Genomic DNA, 13469 nt, shown 5'->3' with positions numbered 1-13469 from the left:
CCTTTCTTGAACAAGGGAACAACGTTTGCAATCTTCCAATCCTCTGGTACCTCTCCTGTCCCTATTGATGAAGCAAAGGATCATCGCTATAGGTTCAGCAATCTTCTCCCTCACTTCCCACAGTAGCCTGGGGTATATCTCGTCCAGTCACAGTGACCTATCTAACTTAATACTTTTCAAAACCTCCAGCACATCCTCTTTCTTAATGTCTATACACTCAAGCGATTCAGTCTGCTGTAAGTCATCCCCATAATTGCCAAGGCCCTTTTTCCTGGTGAATACTGAAGCTAAGTATTCATTAAATATCTCTGCTAACTCCTCCAACTCTGTGCACATGTTCCCACTCTTGCTCCTAACTGGTCCTATTCTCATATCGCTTATCCTCTTGCTCTTCACATACTTGTAGAATGCCTTGGGGTTTTTATTAATCCTGCCCACCAAGGCCTTCTCATGGGCCCTTCTAGCTCTCCTAATTTCATTCTTGAGCTCCTTCCTGGCACCCTTGTAATTTTCTAGAGCTCGAACAGTATCTAGTTTCTTGAACCTTTCATAACCTTTTCTTCATCCTTTGTACACCATTGTTCTTCTACCCAATCATCCTTTCCCTGCATCAATGGAACATACTTATACAGAACACCATGCAAATGTTCCCTGAACATTTTCCCTATTTCTACCATGCATTTCCCTGACAATATCTTCTCCCAATTTATGCTCCCAAGTTCCTGCCTAATAGCATCATATTTCCCCCTACTCCAATTAAATGTTTTCCCAAATTGTCTGCTCCTATCCCTGTCTAGCGCTATGGTAAAGGAAACTGAGTTGTGATCACTAACTCCAAAATGCTCTCCCACTGAAGAATCTGACACATGACCAGGTTCACTTCCCAATATCAGATCAAGTACTGCCTCTCCTCTAGTTGGCTTATCTACATATTGCATCAAAAAATCTTCCTGAACACACCTAACAAACTCCACCCCATCTGAACTCCTTGGTCTAAGGACATGCTGCCAGTCATTATTAGGAAACTTAAAATCACCCATCACAACAACCCTATTATTATTGCCCTGTTCCAGAGTATGCCTCCCTATCTGCTTCTCGATATCTCTGTTACTTTGGGGGGTCTATAAAGAACACCCAGTAGAGTTATAGCCCCCTTTCCTGTTTCCGGCTTCCACCCACAATGACTCAGTAGACTATCCCTCTATGACTTCCTCCTTTTCTGCAGCTGTGATACTGTCCCTGATTAGCAGTTCCACTCTTGGATCTCATTTGCCTCCCTCCCTTCTGGAACATCTAAAGCCCAGCTCACTCAGCAACCATTCCTGCCCCTGAGTCATCCAAGTCTATGTAATGGCCACATCAGCATAGTTCCACGTATTGATCCATGATCTAAGTTCATCCATCTTGCTTATGATACACCTTGCGTTAAAATAGACACATCTCAAACCATCTGGCTGAATGCTTCTTTGCTGTATCATCTGCTTATATCCTTCCTCATAAGCTCCCTACAAGCTGTCACTACTTGTGCGCCAGCTACCCTCTTCATTTCGATTCCCACCCCACTGCACATCTAGTTTAAACCCTCCCCATTTGCATTAGCAAACCTCCCTCCCAGGATATTGGTTCCCCTCTAGTTCAGGTGCATCTGTCACTGATGAACTGATTACTTAATGCCTCTCTGAAGGCTGAACTTGAAAACAGTTTCTCTATCTTCAGTTTCCACAAGGTCACATTGTATATTTCAATGTAATTCAGCACATTTTGATGAATGATCACGGCACTTTAATCCAAATTGCTTTTAGCGCATCTCAAATCTATTTGTTACAATAAAGCTTTTGAAATTTCATGCTTGTTCAACCAATTTTCCAGTTCTAATAGTTTAAAGAAGCTCTAAAAATTAAATCCGAAGAACAGTAATAAGAGAATTTTAAAGGACTATGTGACCATAAGACAGGGCAGAAGGAAGCCATTCAGCCCATTGAGTCTGTTCTGCCTGATTTATTTTACCTCTCAACTCCATTCTTCTGCCTTCTCCCATAGCCTTTGACACTCTTACTAATCAAGAACCTATCAAACTTAGCTTTAAATATACCCAATGACTTGCCCTCACAGTCATCTGTGCCAATTAATTCCACAGGTTCACCACCTTCTGTCTGAAGGTATTCCTCCTCAGCTTCTTTCTAAAGGGACTTCGTTATATTCTGAGGGCTGTGGCCAGTGGTTCTAACCACTCCAACTATAGTATTGGAAACATTCTCTCCAATTCCATTCTGCCTACAAATATCAATATTCACTAGGTGTTAATGAAAACCCCATCATTCTTCTAAACTCCAGCGAGTGTAGCTCAGAGCCACTGAATGCTTCCCTTTCATTCCTGAGATCACTTTGGCGAACCTCCTCTGGACCTACTCCAATGCCAACACATCTTTTCTCAGATAAGTGGCCTAAAACTGCTCACAGTACTCCAGATGCGGTCTGACTAAATGCCTTATAAAGCCTCAGCATTACGTCCTTGCTTTTATATCCTCGTCCTCTTGAAATGATTGCAACATTGCATTTTCCTGCCTTACTACCGACCCAACATGCAAGTTAACCTTTTGGGAAACCTACAATAGGACTCCCAAGTATCTCTGTACCTCTGATTTCTGAATTCACTCCCCATTTAGAAAATCATCTGTGCCTTTATTCCCTCTACCAAAATGCATGACCATAAACTTCATTAGACTGCATTCCATCTGCCACTTCTTTGCTCATTCTCTGAATCTGTCCGTCCTTTTGCAGTCTTCCTTCCTCTTCAACACTACTTTCCCCTCCTCCTATCTTTGTATAATCCACAAACTTAATCACAAAATCATCAATTACATTATCCAGATCATTGACAAACAATATGAAAAGTAGCAGATCCAACACTGACCCCTGCGGAACACCACTAGTCGCTGACAGCCACTGCCTATTTTATTCTGTTCCCCAAAGCCTTATTCTTAATAATGGAATCTAACATCCTGCCGACTGATGAAGTCAGGCTAACTGCCCTGTAATTTCCTGTCTTCTGCCTCTCTCCCTTCTTAAAGAGTTCAGTAGCATTTACAATTTTCCAGTCCTCTGGAACCATGCCAGAATCTAGTGATTCTTGAATGATCTCTAATAATGCCTCCACAATCTCTTTAGCTAACACTTTAAGAACAATGGGGTGCAGTACATCTGGTTCAAGTGACCTATCTAGCTTCAGACCTTTCAACTTCCCTAGCACCTTCTTAGAAATGGCAGCTACACTCACCTCTTCCATTTGACACTGTCAGATTCCTGGCACGTTGCTGGTGTCTTCCACAGTGATGACTGACACTAAATACTTACTGAGTTCATCTATCATTTCTTTCTTCCCCTTTACTACGTCTCCTGCATCACTTCCAGTGGTGTGATTTACTGCCTTTCCTCTCTTATACTCTATATATCAGAATACCTCCTCTTTTCTCCCCTTATTTCTTTTTTAATTGCATTTTGTTGATTTTTAAAAACTTCCCAATCCTCTAACTTCCCACTGTCTTTCTCTATTGTGTGTCCACTCTTATGCTTTTATGTTGTCTTTGACTTTCCTTGTCAGTTACAGTGGCCTCATCCATCCTTTACAGTTTCTGTTCTTCTTTGGGTTGAACTGATCCTGTGCCTTCCAAGTTACTCCCAAAAACCCTAGCCATTGTTGCTCTACTGGCATCCCTCCTTGTGTCCTCTTCCAGTCAACTTTGGCCAGCTCCTCTCTCACTTCTCTGTACTCAGTTGTAATACCAATGCATCTAGTTTTAGCTCTCCCTCTCAAACTGCAGGGTGACTTCTGTCCTGTTGTGATCACTGCCTCCTAAGAATTCCTTTGCCTTAAGCCCTCTATCAAATCTGGTTCATAACACAACACCCAATCCAGAATTGCCTTTTCAACCAAAAGCTGGTCTAACATGCCATCTTGTAGATATTTTACAAATTCCTTGTCTCGGTATCCAGTACCAACTTGGTTTTTCAAATTCACCTTGATATTGAAATCGCCCATGACCATCGTAACATTGCCCTTTTTAGATGTCTTTTCTACCCCACATCCTGGCTTCAATTTGGAGTTCCATAAATAATTCCCATCAGAGTCTTTTTACTCTTGCAATTTCTTTACTTACAAGGTTTCTACATCTATGAGCTGGCATCATTTTAAGGTGATTGGAGGAAAGTATGTCAGGATGCCAGATATAATTTTTGACATAGAGTGTGGTAGGTACATAGGCCACACTACCAAAAGTGGTAGAGGCAGATACATTAGGATCAGCTAAGAGACACATATAGGTGGACAGATGGGAAATCAATGGAGAGCTATGTGTCAGGGAAGGGCTAGATTGATCTTAGAGTAGGGTATAAGGACAGCAGTTCATCATGGGCTGAAAGACCTGTACTGTGCTGCACTGTTTGAGGTTCTATCTTCTGATCCTATGTCACTTCTTTCTAGGGACTTGATTTAATTTTTGCCAGCAAATTCACTCCACCCCCTCTACCCGCATGCCTGTCCTTTCAATATGATGTGTATCCTTGGATGTTGAGCTTCCAGCTGTGACCTCCTTTCAACCATGACTGTGATGCCCACTATGTCATACCTGCCTATTTCTATTTGCAAAACAAGATCATCTACCTTATTTCAAATGCTGAATGCGTTCACGCCATAGAAGAGGAGAAGGCAGGAGAATGGGGTTGAGAGGAATAAAAAATCAGCCAAAATCGAAAGGCGGAACAGGTTCCATGGCCTAATTGTGCTCCAATGTCTTCTGGTATTATAGTCTTAAATATAATACCTTTAGTCCCATATCACTACCCTTCTTTTCAATTTTGTCTCCAATTTAGCCTGAAGTTAAATTCTTCTTCCTTTCTAAACTTTTGGTCTTATTCTTTATTCAGGAGACTTTAGTGACCTTTCCTGCACTCTTCTTCCCTTTTAGTTTATCTAAATTTTTCAAGCTGCTGAAACCCTCCTCCCTCCTATTATTTAGTTTAAACCCGTATCCACAGCCCCAGTTATATGCTTTTCAGCATCTCATCAGAGCAGCTCCCTCCTTCCTCAGTACTGGTGCTAATGTCCCACAAATTCAAACCTACTTCTACACTAATCCTCGAGCCACTCATTTAACTCTCTGATCTTATTAACTCTTTACCAATTTGTATGTGGCTCAGGTGCTAATCCAGGGTTTATATCTTTTTTGGTCTGTGTTTTAATTTAGTCCCTAGCTGCTCAAATTCCCTCTGTAGAATCTCTTTCCTTGTAGATCAGATAATATATCCTGAAGCTGGGCATCAGTCAGACAACACAAAAGCTTCCAAGTGAAAGAAAAACTTACTTTTCTGCAGCATCTTTCACATCCTTTGATCATTCCAACACAATTTTTACATTGATTATGTTCAAAACCTGTCCATCTTGTTCTAGTATTAACTATTGCATCCAGAGTGAAAACTCCAACCTCCAGTTTTAGTGCACATATTATCTTTACGTCATTTGGCTTCAAAGGGGAAAAATGGGTTAGGATGGCAAGATTTAGCTTACATTATACTGACATGGTTTGGCTCTGAAGAAGATTATATCTTGATATTGAAGGTGCCAATTATTTCAATAGTTAATTTCATTATGTGGGATAAAGCACCAATCATAATTAAGCATGCAGTCTTTTCTGTATTCATACTGTTTTACTGGTTCTTGTGGAGGGACTAATGGACATGCCCCTTGCTGTACAGAAGAAATTGTGCATCCTGCAGTGTGGAGAGTAGATCTCCTGGGGGGTAAAAATTGAACAGTACCAGAGGATTAGAATAGAGTTAATTAGTTGTAAAATGGAAAATAAAGCTTTAATTATTATTATAGTCAGCAAAGCTTGCACCTTTTTGATCTGAATTTGTAAAATTGCTTTTCTATTTGGTTTGAGTAATATAATATGTAAAATAGCCTAAGGCCATGGGATCTCTGAGAAGAAAAATACACTCTTCAGTAAATTCACAGAAATCATTTAAAATCTTCTTATATGAATATTAGTAAGTACAGAACATCACTTTACATTTGTGATCTTCGTTCATCGCACTGCTAAATCACGTGTTTCTCATTTTCCTTTACAGGTTGCCGTAAAGCCATGTGGCTGCATAAATGGTGGAAAATGTGTTACAAATATCAATTTCCCCCCAGGCAGTGGTGAATACCTCTGTGTGTGTCCTGCCGGATTTGAAGGGGAGTTTTGTCAAGAAAATGTAGATGAATGCAACTCAAAACCATGTGGTGTGGGCACTTGTCTGGATGGTATCAACAACTACTCATGCAGATGTCCAACGGGCCTCACAGGTAGCAAGGCATATTTACCTTTACAAACAAAATTATTGGTAGAAGTGTTAGTTGAAATAAGAGTAAATGTGATCCTGTATACCTGTTTTAGCTCTATGTGTTGCAGAACAAGAATATTTACCCTTTGGAATTATCATGATTACAGCATTGCTACAACATTGCATGACCTTGTTCCCCCCTACTGTTTTATTCTGACATCTTCACCCTTCCTTTTCAGTCCTGATGAAGGGTCTCGGCTTGAAATGTCAACTGTTTATTCATTTCCATAGATGCTGCCTGACCTGCTGAGTTCCTCCAGTATGTTCTGTGTGTTCCTTTGGATTCCCAGCATCTACAGACTTTCTCATATTTGTGAATTGCTATAGTTATATGGTTTCTGAGTCTGGTTGTTGGTCATATAAACAATTTTAAATAATTCACTACATATGAGTGGATTTCCTTAAAGCTTCAATTATCAGTTTGTCTGAACGCTGTTCACCATCTTTTCACTTAAGTTCCCCTTTCTACATAGAGAATGCAAAACGATCAGCAGAGTGGATGGAATTTCAGGCTTGCTCTTTGTATTTGTAATGAAGAAGCTGTTTATTAAGTTAGGAGGTCACACTGAGGAGAATGCTATATTCTGGTTTGGATTAGTACTGCTGCTTGTGTTACCATTGATTCAAAAGGAGTTCAGGTAATAGGGTTTTCAAGGATTGTTATTTTTAAATGAAATATTATCAAAGGTTTAGAGATTAATAATGTCAAAAACAATTTAAAAAGACTGCAAACAACAGGAATTCTGCAGATGCTGGAAATTCAAGCAACATGCATAAAAGTTGCTGGTGAACGCAGCAGGCCAGGCAGCATCTCTAGGAGGAGGTGCAGTCGACATTTCAGGCCGAGACCCTTCGTTAGTCCTGACAAAGGGTCTCGGCCTGAAACACCGACTGCACCTCTTTCTAGAGATGCTGCCTGGCCTGCTGCGTTCACCAGCAACTTTCATGTGTGTTGCTTAAAAAGACTGCAGATGGGGGAAATCTGAAATAAAAATGAAGATTGCCAGAAACTCTTAGAATTTTAGGCAGGATATGTGGAAAGAAAAACAGTTTGCTTCAGGACAAAGATCATCCATCAGGACTGGGAAAAAGAGAAAATAAGTTAGTGCGAAGTTGTTGAGAGTTGGGAAAGGCTAGAAAAGCAAGAGGCATTTTTCTGATATAGTAAGAAAAATAACTCTTGCCTATCTAGCCTTTCCCCTCTCGACAACTTAATGCTAACTTGTTCTCTCTCCTTCCCAGTTCTAAGGTTACCATGTTGATAAGCTGTTGGTGAATCCATTTGCTTTACAGGTTAATGAGAGAAGGAATATGAAATAGCTATGCCAGAATTGTAGGGAACATCATAGGGGTTCCCAACCCGAGGTCCATAGTTAAATAGTAGGGGTCCATGGCATAAAAAAGGTTGGGAGCCCCTGGTCTAGCAGATCACTGATTCTATTGTGTTTCTTTGTATTTACTAAGAAAATGAAAATGAATCTCGAGTAGTATGTGCTGGCTTATAATGTATATATTGTGATAACAAATTTTACTTTGAACTTTGAAGAAACATAACTGGCCAGTTCTGATATAAACAGAGAAAATGAGTTACCTGAAAGTGTTGAATTCATTATTGACTCCAGCCAACTGCAATGTGCTGTGATGGAAGGTGATGTGATATTCGTCAAACTTACTTTGTGCATCACCAGAACAGTATAAGAGGTCACAAACAGGAATTATATAAAAATACAGATGTAATTTTGGCCCTTGCTTATTCTCATAGCTAGACCTTAGATCTCAAGCAAGTGGAGTTGTAGGAAACGATGTTCATTATGAACTGAGTGTGTTGACGGTGAACTGGTTGGTTGTTAGTTAAAAGAAGAAATGAAATTGCCCTCAGATTATCCTGTGGTGGGACGAAGTTGTAAACGGATTATACTCCCTTGGAAAAGATAAGCTGGTTGAGACCAAAACACTCAGTTACCTTGTCCTCAATATTTCCTTCAAATCCAGATGAAGCAGTGATTCACCTACACTTCTTGCATACTAGTAAACGGTATTCAGGTCTTACAGTGTGGGTGAACCCTTACATTGGAGAAGTCCCATACAGATTGATGACTGCTTTGCAGGGGACCTGATTGACCTACAGGAGCCACGCTGAGCTTCCAGTTGTCTGTCACATTACTTCTGCATCCAATTCTACTCTAACTTATCTATGATCTTCTACACTGTTCCAGTGAGGCACAGGTCACCTTGATTAAGTACTGCCTTACCATCAAAAGGATCCATCCTCTCATCACAATAAGCTACAAATTTTCACTTGACCCCAACCTATCAAAAATATTCCCTTTGGCCTCTTCATCACTCCCTCATCTTCCTTGCAACTAAACCTAATTTACTTTCTTTCTTTTTCGGTGTGATAAAGTGTTTTTGACCTGAAGCATAAACTTTTTCTCTTTCCACAGATGTTATCTTCCTTCACCTTTCCACCTTTGCGTGCATAATGTGCCCTGCTTTTATTCACCTTTATATGTTTTCTGCATCAAAGATGATAGAGACCATTCTTGTTAGCATCTCAGTTCTCTATGGAAACCTGTGAAGGACAATGTCTGAATGTGGTCTCTTCTCAATCATAGCTCTAAACACCAATGTAATTGATCATAACTGTGAGGCCCTTCATTGGTCGAGGTTGACCATGGAATTTGCATCCTAGCTATCTACATGATGCACAAGCTGGGGCAGTATGAAATGGAGAGCAAGCTGCTTCCCTTTGCAGCAGGCTCCCCCTTTCCACACAGCTGAAGAATCCAAAGGAACAGCAGAGACTGATACAGTTTGGCATCACTAGCTTCGCATGAGTTGCTAGTCAGCATTGAACTCAACGTAGGACTGCCTTAGGGACTGCAGCTCAGGATTTTTTCTTGGGGTTTACTCAAGCCTTCACCATGAGTTGATGCAAGGCAGTGGAGGTTTGGAGTCAGAGTTTTACTCCTCCTACATGAGTTGCCAACCACAGCTGACGAGCCCCATCTATCCGAAGTGACTGGTTTCTTTTCACCTGTAACCTGTCTTTGCCCCTTCTCCTATCAGTAGAAATGGTTTCACTGGGCTTAGTACCTAAGCCAAATGTGAAGGCCAGGAGCTGAACTTGGTTGTCAGAGGCCATTTGAGATGCACAGCATTGGGAGCATTTAATAGATAGTGGGACCTTACCCCCACTGCCTCCCCTAACTATGACAACCCTAAGGAACCAGTTGTAGTCATAACTACATCAATGGCAAATATTCAATAAAACCCGAATCCAACAGTAGGTGTGGAAGTATATTTCTTCCACATCTAAATCACAGTAAAATGCTCTGCTATTGAATTTATGTGATATCTCACATATTTTGTCCAGTAGTTATTTAACAAAAGCTACCTAGACTAAGAGAGATTTAGCAGCAATTACAGCTTTTCCTACTTTTAATTCCACTTTTAATAGTCCTAAATTCTGACAGATGTTCAAGGACTAACAATGTCATCTATAACTATGTCCAGTCATGGTTCATTAATTTCTAAAATGTATTCTTAAAGGTGTTCCAGTGAGAATAATGCAAGCCAGTTGAATTTATTTTATTTTCAAAACACCAGAATTTCATTATCAGTCTGTGCTCACAATAGACAGTAAGTGTAAATTACATTCAAGTCATTGCAGTAGTTTGACATATACAGGAAACTAACTTCTTTGAGGATCAGGTGGGATCTGTGTTTTGGGAAATTGTAGAATTCCTGCCAGATAACATAGAAACATAGAAACACAGAAAATAGGTGCAGGAGTAGGCCATTCGGCCTTTCGAGCCTGCACCGCCATTCAGTATGATCATGGCTGATCATCCAACTCAGAACCCTGTACCAGCCTTCCCTCCGTACCCCCGATCCCTTTAGCCACAAGGGCTATATCTAACTCCCTCTTAAATATAGCCAATGAACTGGCCTCAACTGTTTCCTGTGGCAGAAAATTCCACAGATTCACCACTCTCTGTGTGAAGAAGTTTTTCCTCATCTTGGTCCTAAAAGGCTTCCCGTTTATCCTCAAACTGTGACCCCTCGTTCTGGACTTCCCCAACATCGGGAACAATCTTCCTGCATCTAGCCTGTCCAATCCCTTTAGGATTTTATACGTTTCAATCAGATCCCCCCTCAATCTTCTAAATTCCAATGAGTACAAGCCCAGTTCATCCAGTCTTTCTTCATATGAAAGTCCTGCCATCCCAGGAATCAATCTGGTGAACCTTCTTTGTACTCCCTCTATGGCAAGGATGTCTTTCCTCAGATTAGGGAACCAAAACTGCACACAATACTCCAGGTGTGGTCTCACTAAGGCCTTGTACAACTGCAGTAGTACCTCCCTGCTCCTGTACTTGAATGCTCTTGTTATAAATGCCAGCATACCATTCGCCTTTTTCACCGCCTGCTGTACCTGCATGCCCACTTTCAATGACTGGTGTATAATGACACCTAGGTCTCGTTGCACCTCCCCTTTTCCTAATCGGCCACCATTCAGATAATAATCTGTTTTCCTGTTTTTGCCACCAAAGTGGATAACTTCACATTTATCCACATTAAATTGCATCTGCCATGAACTTGCCCACTCACCCAACCTACCCAAGTCACCCTGCATCCTCTTAGCATCCTCCTCACAGCTAACACTGCCGCCCAGCTTCGTGTCATCCGCAAACTTGGAGATGCTGCATTTAATTCCCTCATCCAAGTCATTAATATATATTATAAACAAATGGGGTCCCAGCACTGAGCCTTGCGGTATCCCACTAGTCACTGCCTGCCATTCTGAAAAGCCTTAGCCTTGTGGGATAAGAGGTTATAAATTTACAGAGATGGATCAGTTATTGTTTAATTACCTCATTAGAAAGCAAAAAAAAAATCATTGATATCCTATTAAATATTCTGTGATGACACATTCTTTAGACTTGTGTTGGTGGTACTGTTTAGGAGTAATAGGTCTCCAGTGAAAAAACATTGACTTTCACTGATAAACGGTGCTTCCAGGACTTGAATCATCTAGGCCCATATAGAGCTCCACCAGAGTTTCCTCTGGCATCACCATGCTCTTGGGCTAAGCCCAATTTAACTAGCAAAAGTCCCACAAATATTCTTACATGTTTGATGTTGGGAGGGTAATATTTCTCCAAGGAGGTGATAGGCCTTCAAGTTTAGTAGACAGCAATAAAATTCTTTAGCTTTCAAGTTTTACTGAGCTAGGTTTCAGGAATCTCAATAACACAAATCTAAATCTTCAAGAATTGTAAACTTTGGTTAATAATCTTTACTCTCACTGAGTTTATTATTCATTCATTTGAGGGATGGGAGTGCCACTGATGAGGGTGGCATTATTGTCCATCCATAATTGTTCATAAACTTTGCAGCTTGCTACGTCAGGGGACAGTTAAGACTCTGCCACAACAGTTTGGGTTTGGAGTCACATAGCAGCAGATCTGGCTCAGGATGGCATATTTTATTTTGAAGAATGAGTGTGAATAAGATGGATTTTTATAACAATCAAGTGGTTATACACTTGATAATACTGATAATCGATTTGATTCCAGATTTACTTTATTACATGAATGAAAATTTCCATGCTGCCTTAGTGGAAGTTGAATTTGGATCAGTGCACCTAATACCCAAGCTGTTCCTGGCAGCAGAGTGCAAAACTATCACCAGGTCACCTTTCAGAATATAGTTGCCACAGCACTGGTCCCCAAGGAGCGGTAAAAAAATTCTGAAAGCATCTACAAAATGGAGTAACTTGATCTGGTTTCTTATATCAACCAACAAAACCTCATCTACCCTCCCCCATCATCGACTACTGCCACCACGTTATCTGCAATCCATTGGGACTGTTGTGTGGAAGGAATTATAAATCAACCAAATCAATTTACTGGCCCTAGGCATATCATTCCTGCCTAGTGATGTTTTATCTTCACTAATCAAAATTCGTGCTGCAAGCATATAGGCCTAATTTAAAAGTTTGACCAGAAATAAGAAAGATCAGATTTTCATTTCAAAATCTCTGTGCGGAAGCCTTGCAGGTAGCTCACCAGAGCCATGATAGAAGTCTTTGAGCCGCCACAGCCTTCCACTCCTAATCAGCATTGGCTTACAATTCTCTCAACTGCACCTACCTTGAGCTATGGCTTTGATATCATTCACATATTCTCTGACACCAGGTTAGGTTGAATTTTAAACTTTTCACTGAAGAATTATCTCCAGTGATTAAATGAAAGAAAAATCAGTTCTTAAAGAAGCGCTAATTATTTTTATGTCAGTTCCAGAATGAATTACAGGGAATAGTTTCTGAGAATTTACCATTGCACCTAATTTGGCAGAGAGCCCTTTTGGTTCTACAGGAATATCTTTCTTTGATTCTAGGTCAAACCTGTCCAGAGATGTCTGAGTGAAATGTAACAGCTCAGCCTGACATTATGTTTCAGAGACAAATTCATTGGAAGAGCGTTTGAGTCTTCCTGACATTTTTACCAGGAAAAGGGAGCATGTTCATTTTGAAATCTTTGTGTAACTTGCAGAAAGTTGTGGCTTGCTGGCAAGGCTAGAATGTATTTTTCATCACAAACTATGTGACTTGCAAGGCTAGTTCAGTTATGTTTCCGTGGATCAGGAAAGGTGTGTGAAAGTGACAGATTCCCTTCTGTAAAGCATATTTCTATAAAATCTATAAAATTCTATGAAGTTGGGACTTTATGACAGCTCTGGCTGACTCCTGACAGTGTATCAGTGGCCTTCTTCAGGTGGGTGATTTTGGTTTTGGATTTGGATTATTACAAAGATACATTAAAAAGCTAGCAACAGGAATTCTGCAGATGCTGGAAATTCAAGCAACACACATCAAAGTTGCTGGTGAACGCAGCAGGCCAAGCAGCATCTGTAGGAAGAGGTGCAGTCGACGTTTCAGGCCGAGACCCTTCGTCAGGACTAACTGAAGGAAGAGTGAGTAAGGGATTTGAAAGTTGGAGGGGGAGGGGGAGATCCAAAATGATAGGAGAAGACAGGAGGGGGAGGGATAGAGCCAAGAGCTGGACAGGTGATAGGCA

At 40.7% G+C, this 13469-nt stretch overlaps 1 protein-coding gene across 4 annotated transcripts in view; it reads left to right on the top strand.

Annotated features, from left to right (window-relative positions):
• LOC140197950 (von Willebrand factor D and EGF domain-containing protein) overlaps positions 1-13469 on the top strand; it is a 332457-nt gene that overhangs the window by 198646 nt on the left and 120342 nt on the right. For all 4 annotated transcript variants that reach the window (XM_072258606.1, XM_072258607.1, XM_072258608.1 and 1 more), the window contains one exon: positions 6127-6346. In XM_072258606.1, the coding sequence (XP_072114707.1) occupies positions 6127-6346 (220 nt within the window). The remainder of the gene's footprint in view (positions 1-6126; positions 6347-13469) is intronic.

This window comes from Mobula birostris, chromosome 5 (assembly GCF_030028105.1).
Source record: "Mobula birostris isolate sMobBir1 chromosome 5, sMobBir1.hap1, whole genome shotgun sequence".
Lineage (NCBI taxonomy): Eukaryota > Metazoa > Chordata > Chondrichthyes > Myliobatiformes > Myliobatidae > Mobula > Mobula birostris.
The sequence above is the reverse complement of the archived record's forward strand: the minus strand, read 5'-3'. Positions and strand labels throughout refer to the sequence as shown.